At 39.5% G+C, this 15576-nt stretch overlaps 3 protein-coding genes across 4 annotated transcripts; 2 read left to right on the forward strand and 1 right to left on the reverse strand.

Moving 5' to 3' along the window:
• Positions 1–769: 769 nt before the first annotated feature.
• On the forward strand, positions 770–1971 carry nr0b2b (nuclear receptor subfamily 0, group B, member 2b). The gene is made up of 2 exons (XM_053334183.1): positions 770–1543; positions 1628–1971. Exons 1-2 carry the CDS (start codon positions 1012–1014, stop codon positions 1867–1869), a joined length of 774 nt encoding a protein of 257 aa, XP_053190158.1. The 5' UTR covers positions 770–1011; the 3' UTR covers positions 1870–1971.
• Positions 1972–2025: 54 nt separating this feature from the next.
• On the reverse strand, positions 2026–9441 carry kdf1b (keratinocyte differentiation factor 1b). Of its 2 annotated transcripts, none has more exons than XM_053334181.1 (4): positions 9281–9441; positions 7348–8291; positions 6372–6458; positions 2026–4598 (listed from the first exon to the last, which is right to left on the reverse strand). In XM_053334181.1, exons 2-4 carry the CDS (start codon positions 8270–8272, stop codon positions 4504–4506), a joined length of 1107 nt encoding a protein of 368 aa, XP_053190156.1. In that variant the 5' UTR covers positions 8273–8291; positions 9281–9441; the 3' UTR covers positions 2026–4503. The 2 variants fall into 2 exon arrangements, with proteins under 2 accessions (XP_053190156.1, XP_053190157.1); XM_053334182.1 differs by having other exon boundaries at positions 7348–8282; positions 9277–9441.
• Positions 9442–10231: 790 nt separating this feature from the next.
• On the forward strand, positions 10232–14642 carry zdhhc18b (zinc finger DHHC-type palmitoyltransferase 18b). Its single transcript, XM_053334184.1, has 9 exons — positions 10232–10339; positions 10471–11022; positions 11714–11874; positions 12805–12954; positions 13171–13308; positions 13602–13653; positions 13778–13880; positions 13966–14078; positions 14360–14642. The coding sequence occupies exons 2-9, from the start codon at positions 10745–10747 to the stop codon at positions 14556–14558; spliced, it is 1194 nt and encodes a 397-aa protein (XP_053190159.1). The 5' UTR covers positions 10232–10339; positions 10471–10744; the 3' UTR covers positions 14559–14642.
• Positions 14643–15576: the final 934 nt, after the last annotated feature.

Here is a 15576-nt window from a genome sequence, read left to right on the forward strand (position 1 = left end):
ACCACAGTGTAAATATAATAAAAGTATTATCAGAAACGCATTATAATTAATTGTCAGTATTAGTTTCATATAGACATTTTTCATTTGTATACGCAGCTGTAATCATTCCTCTTGTTCATACTAATAATCAGACTAATAAAAGATTCCCTTCAAATGTGCTTTCAATGTGAGTGATGAAAATCCAATCTGTCCACACAGTCAGTTAAAAGTAGATGTGAAGGTTATATGAATCTTCAGCAGTCTGAGTCAGTCATATCAAGTGGATATCTGACACATTTACAGTCTTTTTAGCATCAAATTCCATCTTTGTGTTTCCCAGTTGAGCTGTGGTGGAAGTATAGAAACAAAAAGAGGTACTATGACACTAAAAAGACTAACAGAAAAAGATCAGTATCATGATCAGTGGAAATTAAGGAATGGAAATGAGTGAAATGTATTGGAAAGTTATGATTTTTGAAGGGAAATAAGCACAAAGATGTGTATCTTAATATGTTTAGGATGCATATAAGAAACTATTTAATCAGAACAGTTTGATAAACCTGATAATATAATTTTTGGCAATAAATTACAACCCACAAGTCTAGGAACTTCTAAAACTAGGGGCACAGTTGTAACATCTTTAAACCGGTAAAAAAATATATCATTGCATGCTTTCATGCATTTTTGAAGTGTAAGTGGGGCACAGGTCAGGCAGCAGCCTGTGTGTTGACCCCATCAGTCGTTGATAGACTGGTACAGACATGATAAATGTCATTCACCCCGCTAGCTTCTGTATTTCTCTTTCCAGTGCAGCTGCTTAGTTTAACTAGTCTTATCGCCTCCACATAGAGAGAACCCATGGGAAGTCCAGGGTCACTGTTTTTCTCCATGCACAGGCTTAAAAAAGGGGGTCAAGGCTGAATAGGTGACATCCTGGATAAATACAACTGGAGCTTGTGGAGTTGCGTGACACTATTCATGCTTTCTGGAGCCATATGTTTCGTTGTTAACCATATTTGACGGACGCCTACTATGTTTCCTCTGGAAGAGAAGAGTACGAACAACACTTGTTCAGGTTACTGGGATCAGCATCCGCACACCATCCTTTATAACATCTTGAGCTGCAGGGACAGTGGCTACCCCAAACACAGCACAGTGCACAGCTGTCACTGTGAGCAGAAGAGGGCAGTTTACCTGAAGGACCCCCACGCTACCTGCCAAGTTGCCTCCAGCATTCTGGTAAAAACTATTTGCTTCATGAGAAGTCTTCCATCTTTTAGTCAGCTTCCATCAGGAGATCAATCATCCTTATTAAGACAATGCTGGGTTCCTCTTTTTGTTCTGGGTCTTGCACAAGAAAAGATGGTATTTGAAGTAACAGATGTGCCAAATTCAAGTATCCTTAGACAGATTTTGCTTGGGTCAGGACTCACAGAAAAGGAGGCCAAACAACCAACTCTTGCTGAAGTCCACAATTTGAGAACTTGCTTGCATCACCTGTGGAATCTGGATCTCAGTCCGAAGGAATATGCTTACCTGAAGGGTACTATGTTGTTTAACCCAGGTAAAATATTTTGAATTTGAATACCTACATATATTAGTTTGTTGGACATGAGCTTAATTGGAATCTTTTCTTCATCTACCACAGCTGCCGAAGGTTTAAGCACCTTGTTGTTAGTCGAAGGCCTTCAACAGGAGGCTCAGACAGCTCTCCAAGAAGTCATCCACCACCTGAACCCAAAGGACAGCGGCCGCTTCAGCCACATCCTCCAAGCTGCCTCGGCCATTCAGACTGTCAGCCACAGCTTGGTCACAGAGCTCTTCTTCAAACCAGTTATTGGCAACACAAATATGTTACATTTGTTAACAGAGATGTTATTTTTACAGTAAGATCCCCATGAGGAAGACTTCTATGAGTGAGTGTTGTAATATTGAGTGTTATACAGTGTAACTATGATGAAATAAATAAACTTAACATCAACTTAAGCTTGATTAAGTATTAATCAAATTAATTCTAATACTATTTCCAATATACTAAATGTCCTTAAGGAGGAAGCAGCAGCAAGGCCAGACCTTTAAAATATTGGAATTGTGGCTCCCTCATGTGGCCATAAGTAGGAAAAGCAAGAAAAAAAGCCAAACAATACCTCTTTTGTTGTACTTTATTCATGATTTTTTACATTGAGATAACTTTTTAAAGACGGGTTACTGTATCTGCCAACACACTTTGCTGAAAATATAAAGTACCATAAATTTATTGATGCAAGACCCAAGAATTGTACCTTGATTTTTAGGGAAACGTAAATGAACACATAATGATGTAATAATCAGACAATTCGACCAGTTCAGTGAAATAAGAAATACAGACACATTCATTACTTCCTAAATTGTTGTGTTTTTGTTTGTTTTGTTTTTTCTTCTTAGTCTAAACCAGAACAACAAGTTTCACACCATTTCATTCCATTACACCCCGGTGTTGAAACCAAATTCCTGACACACTAAACTGAAACCACGGTGTTATGTTTATTAGAGTATCTCATAGTATTCACCTCAAGACAGAAAATAGTTCATTCATTGCATTAAAAAACAATATACTGTGCATTACATAAAGGCACAAGAGGTTGGATCACGGGTAACAAGAACAAACAACGAAGGTCATCTGGACAGTCACATTGTACATTAAGCTACCTGAGTGTATTAACTAACTACAATAGGCTCCACAACCTACAGTAACCATAAGCTAGTGTTGATAAGAGAACAGAGCTGAATGAATTCCACTGAGTCAGCTGGCAAAATTCCCACCAGGAGCAAATACAGCCAACATTTTGGAAAGAAAACAGACATTAACTTCATGAGTCGGCACGTGATAACATCACTAACAAGTGATTTACAATATATTACACTGCTCATCTAGCTACAATAAATCATCTTCAATAGAATATTTACAATGTAAATTTGAGTTACAGATAAGAGTATTACATGGCCACAGAATGAATTCCAACATCTGTTAACTTCATGTTATGACAGCAGTGGTCTGCTTTTTCCACATTGTATGACACCTAAATCATACAAGTCGCAAAAGAGAAGAAAATCCTTAGCTTTTTTTGGGAGCTTTAAACCCTATCTCTCAGTCTTCCTCACCAGAAGAACACATGCTATCATAATTATTACAGTAGATGATGAGATGCAGAATTGAATGAAAAGTTCAAGATCTCTGAGTGAACAGTTATGTTCAGGTACATACTAGTAATAGACAAGTGTAATGGTATCCCTTTGTTTGTTATGTGATTTAAATAACACTGAAGACAAAATCCACATCATGTTTTATGGCTCATTATATGATCATTTAAAAGCTACACTTTATTGTAAAATGTCCTTCATACCTAGATAGACGGTTACAAACTGGAACTGTTTTTAAGGAAGAGAACCAGATTTTATTTGTACAGCTTGGGACAGAAATGTTAAGTTCTTTGTTTTCATTTTCATTTTATATGGCAAAAGTTAAAATGTTACTGTTTAAAAAATGTTTAACCAATGCAATATCAATGTTTTATAAGTCCATGTGGGCTAACTATATTATAAACAGTATGTATGTGTAATATACAATGTAATAATAGTTATATCTAGATTAGAAGATGTTAAAACATATCTTCATTCCACTGAGGAAGGTTGTGAGATGAAGCTCCAAGCAAAAAGCTAGTAATTGGACCTGACGTTAAGATTTCTTTTCCTGGTAAAACTTTCCAAGGACAAGCGAGAACTTGGTGGTTTTGTCACATTTAAAGACTTAAAACCTGGCCTGATAGTCAACCTGAATTGCCATTTTATTTCACTTCATTGGTTCTATATAAATCTCTTGTTGAATCGGAGATGTGAGTCACATAAAAATGTAAGAAACATAAAATGTCCAACCAACCAAGTTCATCATTTAAACGTCTTTGAACCTCCATATAAAACTAAACTGTTCTTCTTCATTATTTCACACTATTGTCCTCAAGAGCCTTTTTCATCAACTGGAAATCTGTCAAATGATCAAAACTACCATTTCAGATAACTAATCATAGATCACAAACTGCAAAAGTGATAGCTTAAAATAGTTTAAAATTAAAACCCAAATGTCCTTTGCACAACAACACTACAATAATCCAACCATCAAAAATGAGGGTCAGGTTTCATGCAGATAACTTAGTTCTCCTTCAAGGACAAGGGGGACGGTTAATCATGATACAATATTTAAGAATCATCAAGAGCTACTGGTGATATCTGCAATCCTTCAAATATACACAGAATATTTATCAAACCATAAATATCTACACACAGAGCCCTGAGTTCACTGGAGTCCTTCAGACAATGTGACTTTTCACATTTTTTACCCCCACACAGCAAAACCTTGGTCTCTACAAAAGAGCTTTGGCTGAGCCAGAGACTCCTGTGCAAGTGGTGTCCCCTTTCAACGTCTCGTATGTGACCTTGTGGACGCGGCATGACAAAATTCAAGTGTAGATCGTCGGCACGGAGCGCGAATCATGTTCTCACTGAGGTGCGAATTAGTGGGACGCCTGAAGAATTGGTCTCGGTGTTGGAGGGCGAGTAGGCTGTTGGTGAACTAGAAGTGTGTCCTACAGGAACAAAGAGACATAGTAGTTAAACAGCATATTGTTATTAATATCATTGCCTTCCCTATTTACTCTGAAATATTTTTGATACTATTCATGATCTATAATTTTCAGCAATAGCGTTTACTTTCTGCACATTTGGTAATTACCTCTCTATATCACACTTTTCATAGTCTTACCATGCAAAATTCAAATATCCTTCAGAGGGAATGATGCAGTCTGTAATCCAGCGCCACTGTTTTTAATTTTATCTAACTGAAATCAGCCTTACTATACTGCTGTATTAAGTTACCACTAATACAAACCTAACATTTCTTACTGCTGCTGCCTCGCATTAAAAGTAGTCAACACAGAGTGGTTTTACTGTGAGAATTTTTTTTGACAGTGGATCAATTTGATATAAGTAGAGTAGTGAGTAATAGAACATGAAGGAGCAGCCACATTGGGCTACTACATCTTGTAGTATTACACTGTAATTACTGTTAGTAAGGTGTCATCAAATCAACTAGGGCTGAAATCTTACCAATTATAATTTATTACAACATCTAATAGCCAGGCAAATGCACATAACACCTTTCCAGAATGTATTCTATATAAAACAGAGCAATATTTCACTATTCTCATTAGTCATATATAGACATACAGAACCTAGAAATTATCTTTTATTTTAAATCTGATTATTTTCACCTTCCTTCACTGTAAAAGAAAACACTGGAGTCCAGTCAGTGTGGCAGTATGTGAAACCTGTTGTACTGGACCTCTCAGCTGTAGCTTACTGATAAAAAAAAACGATTTACATTCGAGTCTGTTACTGGTGCAGCCCTGAGCGCCAATGCACCAGGCGGAGTATGAATTTTAACAGTACCTTTGTGGAGGAAGTATCTGAAAGTTAGTCTGCATATGAATATTAGTCATCTTACTCACAAAGCCCGCTGTTGTTTGGCTTGTTTCCCCATACTAGATATGTTTGACGCTGTTAATCTGAGCAAATTCCAGCGACGGTTTACGAGAAAATGGATCAAGACAAGTACAGTCTTTGTGTAGTTAAAAAAGGTGTTTATGGCAACATTAAACAACTGACTAATAAAAGAGACATCCCATAGTGTCAATTAAACTGCACTATACACGCTCACTGCAGAGTAAACGTGGTCTCTGCTGGAACTATTAAATGTCACTCTTACATGCCACTTCTGCTATTTTATCTATCTTTCATAGATGCATTAGAGAACGTTGTGCAGTATAAAATCATGTTGCTTTGTTAGTTGTGGTTCCACAAAATCAAACAGTAATCAATCACTTGGACAGAGCCATTGCTACCATAAAGGACACAGAAGTAAATGTTTTCTTAGGATTTTAAAGGTTTTAGCAAGGTGGGTGTGACCCTAACCCTTTATATTCAACTATATAAAAAAACCTACACAGTGATTTTATAGGCTGCTTCAAGTACTTTTAGACTCATTATATGTACATTTGAAATAATCACGTTACAAGATGGAACAGAACATAATTTATAAGAAAGTTAAACCAAAGTGAGCTCCATCTGTTGAAAACAAAACTGTAATTCAAAACCAACAGTGTTGTCAAATCCATCCACAATACACTTTCCCTGTAATAACATTCATGTGTGACCTACATTGTTTTCCTGTTATGGAAGACAAAACATGCAAGTTTTTTTTCAATGGGAGGAAAAAAAATGAATGACACACTATTGAAGTTGTAACAGTATCCTGTTTGTGTGTGGTAACATGATCAAATGGATTAAGATCAGTCGCTCACCTCCATTGTTCCTCCACATGTCTCTGGCACACTTGTCGGAGGAGGTCAGTTCAGATATTTGGATGTTTGGATTTGATTTGTAGTCATCTGGAGGAAAACAGACAACACAAGTGATTCCTTTGTTGGCAGAGAAACATTTTGGTGTTAAGGTGGATCTTATTTATTTATATTTTTGATGCTAGCATTTGTTTGGAGTAGTTCAGATTTTTTCATTTACATGAGCGACTTCTCAAATGAGTTCACCCAATAGTGATTAAGGCCTTGATCACACAGAGTGCTTTTTGCAGATTGCCTTCTTTGTTGAAGCCTAAAATTTAAAAAAAAGAGAGTAGCACACTGTTTTTTTTATTGCTGCTAGGCAACCACCAAATCACCTGTCCTTACTTATTATTTTGCTGTAAAGTCAACTCACAGATCAGTACCTTTTTATTTTTAAGATAGTTATTGATCTTGGTAACCACGGTTGGTTAAGGCATGTAGGTACACAGCTGCCACTTGTTTGTCCTCCCTGACCATGTTGTCTACCACCAGAAATGACGTTGGCTGCTTTTTTGCTTTGAGTTGAAGTTTTATTCTCAAAATGTGAGGTGCACAGAGTGGCTCAGAAAAGCAGTGAGCAAAAAGCCTCAATCTAATTGGAAACAATTTAAAAAAGCCAGCCGTGGCCGTGTGTTTTCAGCCAGCAGTGATTGGTTTGCCGAAATGACAGCTGCCAAAAGGGCATGTGCACAAGAAACTACCGCCAACTGAGCCAGCTAACTTCAAGTTTAGCCCTCCGCTAACATGATGGATAAAATAATGTAATCATGCAGCTCTTCTAGACTTTCCAATTGTCATCATACTAAATGTAGCAAATTCTAATGGGAAAACTAATCATTCTGCACAGTTGGGATGCTCAAAACTCTTTATCTACCATTTTACAGCAACAGTAGCGATGGGGACCAGCTCACACATGAAGAATAAGAAGAAAACTTACTGTTGTTGCTGAACGTAAATGAATCGCTCTCCCTCATCGTCTCATTGCCGCTGTCCGACATCGTCCTCTCGGTCCTGGGGGTGCGCGGCCTCCTCTTCGTGCTCTTTCGCGTGCTGATGCGGATGATACCGCGCACCAGCCGACACTCTGCCTCCTGCTCGTCCATTTTGTGCTCCTCTGCCAACGAGTTGATGAGCTGGTTGATGGCCCTGCTCTTCTTCAGGAACACAGAGTCCGTGGTGCACCTGGCCAACTCTTCGATCTGATATTCAGAGTAGAGCTCGAGGAGCTTCTTGGTAATCAGAGAGTCCACGTTCTCGTCACCATCCTCCCAGTCATCAAACTTCATGGACTCCTGCAGGGACAGATGGCTGGGCTGTGTTTGAATGCTGGGCAAATGCACATATTTGCTTTCAACCTCCAAATACTCTCTTGGACTGTCCACTATGACTCCGCCGATGCGGACGTCCCCTAGCCAGTCTGTGCCGTCCTCTTCTTTGTTGTCTCCCTGGTTCACAGCTTGGAGACTCACCTTCTCCGGTTCATCTGGGGAGCTCTCCTTTGGTGCCAGGCACGGAGCGAGGACTGAACGCTGGCAGACCCTGTAGAGGCCGCACGTCAGCACGCTGCAGATAAAGGTCCTGCAGTTCTTTGGAGAAGCACAGGGATTACAGGTTTGTGCCGAGGAGGAAGGGTCAGCTGAACCGGGAATGAAGCCAATGGTCTCAGACTCCTTTCCATTTGCATCTTTCAGGTGAGCTTTGTGGATTGACTTTGGCTCTGGGGTGTACGGCAAGTCTTCAACTGGGTCCACACAGCGCTCCTCATACGACGATCTCTGGCTGCTGCTGCTCCGGCTGGGTCCATACCTGTTGCTGCCAGGCCCTGAGCTGCGTTTCAGACTGCCAGTACTGCCGGCGGACATGACTTAGTGGCTCCAAGGTCTGGACAGGATGACAGAAAATGGAGGTGAATTGAAGTGTAACTAAATGATAAAGAAACATTGAACGTTGACATGGCATCAGTAAATAACACACTTGTTATCAATTCAATGTGTCAGGGTAAAACCTAAAAGCAATTGTAGCGACCTCAGGGCACCCTTCGTCAAAACAAATGTGAAACTTCTATCCCCAGGTGGCAGGTAAAGTGACCCAACTGGTTCTCTTGAGGATGTGTAAGCACACAGTTCAACACAATTAACTACTGACATATCAAATTACTGGATGATGTCATGGGGGATTTCTAAAATTGAACTGAAACGTTTAATTGGAAGATACAGTCACAGGTACAGGTGCAGGTACTTATGACATGAAGACAAAAACATTTATACAAAAAGGTTAAAAAAATAAACCCTTTCATCCACAATTGCTGAATTTAAACCCATGTCCTGCGCTGAATCATGACACACCAAACTTCAATAGTAAATATAGTAATTCATTGTTTCCTTGCTTACAGGTTAAGGTTGATAACACCTTGAGCATAACCAACCACTTCTCATGAATCTGATTTTTACCCTTTTGAGTTCCGCATATGTTAAAACAAACAATATAGACAGTAAAAGTGCCGAATTGAAGATTTAAAAACAAATTCGTTTTCTTCGATTATGTGATATTTGCTATTAAAAAGAGCTTTAAATCGCTTAATTTTCATATGGTGACAGGGTCTGGCGTTAAGTGCCATGACAGCATGTATTGGGTTGTTTACAGTAAACATACACAAGCTAAAGAACAAACTGAATAGCCTACTTAATACTTTAAATATGATCAAGGTGTTTTCTGTCACATTTAACCACTATAACCACTATAACCATTAACCACAATAGGCCACACTCGCTCCCATGTATTACAATTATTTTCACTTTCATGGCGGCTTGTCATTGCTGTTCTTTTCCTCCATTAGAGGACTAACGAATTTTTCCTTAAACATTACTCACGGTGTTACACGGCGCGTCCACCAGCTGACTCCCAAATCAACGCTGTCCTGTCCACCACTCATTCAACATATCGGTTTTAATCCATTTCCAATGTTCTCTCTGTTGGCTGCTCCCCAAAACTCCAGTTTAAGTAAAGTTTTCGACCAAATCCGTGTAGGGTACCTGAGCGTCAAGGTAGAGCAGGCGCACCAGGTGCTTAGAACAAGGTTGGACTTCCGGTGAGGAAGTACAAAAATAAAAGTGTTTCTCTCAGAATTACCCACCCATCGAAGTGGTAATAACAGAGACATTATAATAAGTGCCTTAGAAGGACTTTGGTAATAATAACACACCATTAAAGGTATCTAAATCACGTAGTAATTAATCAAGAAGCCCAGTAAAGTTTCATAGGCTACTAACATCGAATATTTTCGATTTAAAGAAAAAAATAAAAGTTTTGATGAACTAATATGTCACCATAAAGCACATAAAACAAACAATCAGAAAACAATTAATCAATCATAAGCACCAGCACATTACATGCAAGCACCACGTTTTAAGGTAAAACAGACGCTATTCATCCAATAAATCTCAGATTTTGTTTTTATTTCCTACTTGAAATGAGTCAACTTGGATTCTTGAAACAGCAAGAAAATGTTCATTGAATTTAATTAATTTATTCAAGAATTTAAAAGTAACCCTTTTATTTTGTAATGATTACCGGCTTTCGTCAATAGTTACCGGAAGTTATATCATTTTGCAACTTTGTATGATAAAATTGCGGATGTTTGACATTTATAGAGAAAAATATTGTAATTGAAGTAAGATAAGTAGTATAAGAAGTATTCTTATGAATTATATGGCCGTTATTTATCATGATAAAAATGAAAAGATGTAAAGTTTTCATGTATGTTTTATTTTTGAAAGAACAAACGGAAATTCAGATAGTGTTTGTATTGAGTTTGACAGCAGCCGGTGCACCTGGACGGACGGCTCGGTCTGTGGCAACGGAGCTTAATAATAGTTACGATTGTGTCAAGACTCCCGGTAGGAGAGCAATATGCATTCAAAATGACGAAGGTTTGGAGCTTCTTTTAAGTCATACATATTAAATAAAATGGAGTAAAGCAGCTGAAATGTGCAACTCAATCAAGCTAAGAAGCTATCAGCGGTAACGGTGCTTTGTTGTTTGTTTTTTTTACGTTAAATAGTCCGCAGCTAGCTGAGCTACATCTTACTGGGGACTGTAAGAGGAATAAATGAAGAGGCATGGAAAGTAACAGGGATGTGATTTCCAGCACGGAGTCTTTGTGTTGTTTACAGCTGGAGAGCCATCACAGAGGATTAGCTCGTTTGCTCCGCGGAATGACGACATCTGCGGCGTCCAGCTGCCTCAAACACGGGTGTCGGTGATGCTGTCGGTCGCTGGCCAAATGCCCGGTTGTCCGAATTGGGACAGAGCAACCAAAACTACATTCTAAAATCATGAAAAACTGCGAGTATCAGCAAATCGACCCGCAGGCACTTCCGACACCAACCCCGACCCCTCCTCCACCACATCATCACCATCACCATCACCATCATCATGGACACGACGGTGACAAGAGTGAGGAACCGAAGAGACCAAGGAGGAAGTGGGAAGTTTTCCCCGGAAAGAATCGCTTCTACTGCGGCGGGCGGATCATAGTGGCTCGGCAGAGCGGGGTCCTGCCCCTCACTCTGGGCCTCATTCTCGTCACAAGTGGATTATTCTTTATATTTGAGTGAGTTTACGAGTCACATTAAACCTATAATTCTGTCATAACACCATTGTGTCCAGTCGTTGTCCTGGTGAGAATGGTATCCTACATTTCAATAAATGTCAGCTTCCACACAAGTACGACAGAGAAGTGCCAAAGCAGCTCTTTGAATTGACATTTTATTGATTTGTCTCCAGACTGTTGTAAGAGATTTACACCGAACTGTAGAACAGGCCCTAATGATACATAAATAAGTCATTTGTAATGCTCTACAAGAGCTATTCCATTTACTACATCATTTAACTTAAAAATGTCAGATTTCTTGATGGAGTGTGGCACAAAGTACTAATGGGAGCTAAATTCATCCCATTCTTTGGCCTTATAAATATGTGTTTTGGTTCTACATTATAAAATCTGAGTTTATTCTTGCAACTGTTAATGTATCATGATATTTTAAACCAAAGTGTTGTAAGGAGTAGTGCTTGGCTATGAAAATTACATCTTTCTCTCAGTTTTTAGTGAAAACTGTGTTCTATCTCAAGGGATTCAGATGGTGATTAAAAGCACTACATGTTAATTAAAACTTTATCCCCTAGTGAGTAAAAAAAGTAGGTTCAGTCATATAAGACCTGGCTTTGTTTCCATCCTTTTTTCCAGCCTTTGATTTTGATTAAGGTCAGTATCTCTCTGTAATTCATCCTCTCTCTGTCTGTAGCTGTCCATTCCTGGTCAAACACCTGACCAGCTGCATACCTGTTATCGGAGGAGTCCTCTTTATATTTGTGGTCATCACCCTTCTCCAGACCAGCTTCACCGACCCCGGCATCCTGCCCAGAGCAACACCGGACGAGGCGGCAGACATTGAAAAGCAGATTGGTAAGGACCTTCAAGTGGAGTCAGACGTTTATGGTTGTCTCTTAAAATCATAACATTTTTACAATGTTGGTGTTTTCCTCCAGAGTGATGTTCCTGTTGACAGTAATGGCACTAAATTTAGTCCATCATTTGGCACGACAACCCTCCATCTGGACTTTTATATTACCTAAAGGAAATTTAACCGCTAAACCCCCAAACTGCTGAAGCTCAGCTCACTTCTTTGGAAGCCACTGTTCAATTAAGTCAAGCATAAAGGATATTTTCAGTACAGCCAACATCACTGTCATAAGAGCTTTCACACGGTATATTTTGCTACAGAGTAAGAATTCACTTTTGAGATTAAAGGCCCCAAGAAACTGAAACTTTGAAGATGTGTAGATGACCTCAGTGTCTATAGCTGGCTTCGTGTTCACCTTGTAACTCCTACTCAACACCAAAGTTTAGGCATCAGTGATGTAAGATGTTCATTTTACCCAAATGTACTGCTGTTGTTCCAGCTATTTTTGAAACAAAGATGCTGACTTAAGTATTGAGAACTGACCTACCAGCCCACCTTTTTAAACTAAAGTTTTTGACATTTAGTTTCAAGAAAGTCAAAGCTCCAGCAACATTTGTAGTACAGAACTTTATTAATAGACCGACGCCTTTTTCGGTTTGCAGCCTTCATCAGGATGACCCTGATGTTACTGGAGCTTTGACTTTCTTTCCTTCTCCATGCACTTTTTGAAGTTGTGCCAGAAACCTCCACTCTGTTTCTATGACATTTAGTTATTCTCTGAACAAGTGTCTTGGTGCAGAACTGCTGAAAATTCATATAACCGTGGTGGACTAGATGCTTGTTGAACTGTGTTTAGTGTATGTTAAATGGCAAAATTATAGGTGTTAATAAGCCAAGTCATTAACCCTTACACTCTGTTCTCTCCTCTGTAGATAACACTGGGAGCACCAGCTACCGGCCGCCACCGCGCACCAAAGAAGTTCTCATCAACCAGCAGGTGGTCAAGCTCAAGTACTGCTTCACCTGCAAGATGTTCCGGCCTCCGCGCACCTCCCACTGCAGCCTGTGTGACAACTGTGTGGGTGAGCTGCGGGCACGAACCAGCATGCTGACATTTATCAGTGATAAATAATAAATGAAGGCTTCACATGGCTAACGCAGAGCATCGTTCCATTACTGTAGCACAGGCTGGACTGACTTGAATGACATATCGGTGTATTTCCCCATGTGGTGTGTGAATTTAAATGTAAATGTCAAAAGGTTACTCATGAGTTCACTGTGGATTCTTCTCGTTTCAGAGCGATTTGATCATCACTGCCCATGGGTGGGGAACTGTGTGGGGAAACGCAATTACCGCTTCTTCTACACCTTCATCGTGTCACTCTCCTTTCTGACTGCATTCATCTTCGGCTGTGTGACCACACATCTGGCACTGAGTATGTTTTTCTGCTTCAACTAGCGTGGCTGAAAGAGGCAGGACCTTACTGATAACTGCCAACACACCTGGCTCAAATAGCAACTTGCCAGCACCTTGTAGTGTTTGTTTTGTCTCGCCCTGAGCGCCAGACAGTTGGGCTTTTACCACATTAGAGCACCAGGTTTCTGATAAGAGAAGTATGCTGAGTGCTTTGTTGTGACTGTATGGTTTCATTTGGCAACTGAACTCTATACTATTTAGGGAAACAAAAGTTTGAGCCTTGTGTCAATGTGGTTTCTTCCTCTCTTTCAGGGGCTCAAGGTGGAAAAGGCCTTGTGTTTGCTCTACAAGAGAGTCCAGGCAGATATCCTTCATTTACAAATGTGTTTATATGATTTCTCAAACTAGTCAACATTGTCAGCAAGCAAGTTTTGTTAAGTCCTACTTCCTCCAACACACCGATACTGAGCCTTGACCTAACCCTTCACTGCAGTAGAGCTGGTGATATGCTTCTTCTCAGTCTGGTCCATCTTGGGCCTCTCAGGCTTCCATACATACCTGGTTGCTTCCAACCTGACCACCAATGAAGACGTGAGTAATGCCTGGAGTTGAATATTGTTTCAAACTGAGTTGTTGCACAATTACTAAGTTTTATGCTGTATCTTCTCCATTCTAGATTAAAGGTTCTTGGTCAGGGAAGAGTGGAGCAGAGTGTGCCACTAACCCATACAGTCATAGAAACATCTTTATCAACTGCTGTTCTGTGCTCTGTGGACCCATGCCACCCAGGTTAGCTTTTCGGTTGTCATTATCATGTCTCATCTTAATGTAGGATAGATTTTGTTCTAAAAATAACTGCCGTGTCACAAGGGGACCCCTGGGAAACCTTGTCTATTTCATTCATTGCAAGGGTGTAATGAAAATAGTTGTAGGTTTATTGATTTACAACCATAAATTATACACTTTTTTACATTTGTTTGTGTGCTTGCAGGTATGCAAACGTTTTATCATTTTATTACCAGACACAAACAGGAACACACATGGCTAATTTTTTTAACTTCCTTTTTCAGTCTGATCGACAGACGAGGTTTCCTGCCTGCAGACGAATACGCTCAGCCCAGTGGAACCGACATCGAGTTGCCCACCCTGGCCGCTAAGAGCGAGATAAACGTGGTAGGAGGGTCTTCCCAGCTGGCTTTTGGCTTACAGGAATCCCCCTTTCCTGAACCCGCATTTCCCAACTCCCAACAAAACTCTTCCTGTGCCTGACAGAAGCATTGTTGCCTGTTGTAGCCCCAACTCAGCAATTGTCTGTTGCTTGTTGTTGACTTGTGTCTGGGTTAATCCCTCCATGTACTATATTTACTCTACAGTTTACTTATTAGTACTCAGTATATTAATGTGAACACTTGTAACTTTTGTTGAACAGCAGCCACTGTGGCTGAGCCCTAGAGCATAATGCTAAATACCTAAATAGCACAAAATCAGGAAATTGACTCAGTTACGTAAAAATATCTATGCTAACAGAAGTTAACGTTAGCCATAATGAGCCATTATACATACCATACTTTGCAGCAAACACTCTTAATGCATTAAATTGAGCAACAGTATATTTTTGTATTGCTTATGACAGTTTTTTATTGGTAAGAGTAGGATTGTGTTATATCTTTCAAACATTACAATCTTTGTTTTAGAGTTGAGAGTTGGAGACAGGATACAGCATTAGCCTAGCTTAGTTTGAAAACAGGAAACGGGAAACAATTAGCTTGACTCTGTCCAAAATGAAGAAAAAAATCCACCTTTCAAATCCTCAAAAGCTCACAAAGTAATGTTATATTCTTTTACTAGATATACATGTAAAAATAATAATTTGTGATTTTATGTGGAAGTAACATGCAGCTTAAAAAATGACTTTGATACGTAAGTTTGTACATATCAGTTTATATGCAAAATCAATAAGATACATTGTGAAAGTAAGACATTTAGAGGTGTTTGTGGGTATATTTTCATACTTTGGTCCGAGCCAGGCTAGCTTTGGGTCTTCATGCTAAGCTAAAGCCAAGCTAACAAAATTTCTTTACCTCATAGAAACGTAACAATTTAAGATTTACAGTCTCCAGAATGAGGAACTGCAATCCCTTTATCACTATATATAAATGTCTATTTTTACATTTTCTATCTCAGTCTACACCTCAGTATTTTTGTTCCTGTGCAGTGTGCTTATGAGGAAGGAAGAGAGCAAGAGTTGTAAGAGGTGAAGACGACTCCTCGTAGAGTGGCTCTCTTG

Source organism: Scomber japonicus, chromosome 15 (genome assembly GCF_027409825.1).
Source record: "Scomber japonicus isolate fScoJap1 chromosome 15, fScoJap1.pri, whole genome shotgun sequence".
In the NCBI taxonomy this organism is placed as follows: Eukaryota; Metazoa; Chordata; class Actinopteri; order Scombriformes; family Scombridae; genus Scomber; species Scomber japonicus.

Coding starts and splice junctions, on each gene's coding strand:
- kdf1b (XM_053334181.1), bottom strand. CDS start 8,272: ATGTCCGCCGGCAGTACTGGCAGTCTGAAACGCAGCTCAGGGCCTGGC. Junction 6,459..7,347: donor ATTTACGTTCAGCAACAACA/GTAAGTTTTCTT, acceptor GTTTTCCTCCAG/ATGACTACAAATCAAATCCA. Junction 4,599..6,371: donor CATGTGGAGGAACAATGGAG/GTGAGCGACTGA, acceptor TTGTTCCTGTAG/GACACACTTCTAGTTCACCA.
- zdhhc18b (XM_053334184.1), top strand. CDS start 10,745: ATGAAAAACTGCGAGTATCAGCAAATCGACCCGCAGGCACTTCCGACA. Junction 13,654..13,777: donor CTACAAGAGAGTCCAGGCAG/ATATCCTTCATT, acceptor CTAACCCTTCAC/TGCAGTAGAGCTGGTGATAT. Junction 13,881..13,965: donor ACCTGACCACCAATGAAGAC/GTGAGTAATGCC, acceptor TCTCCATTCTAG/ATTAAAGGTTCTTGGTCAGG.
- nr0b2b (XM_053334183.1), top strand. CDS start 1,012: ATGTTTCCTCTGGAAGAGAAGAGTACGAACAACACTTGTTCAGGTTAC. Junction 1,544..1,627: donor TACTATGTTGTTTAACCCAG/GTAAAATATTTT, acceptor CATCTACCACAG/CTGCCGAAGGTTTAAGCACC.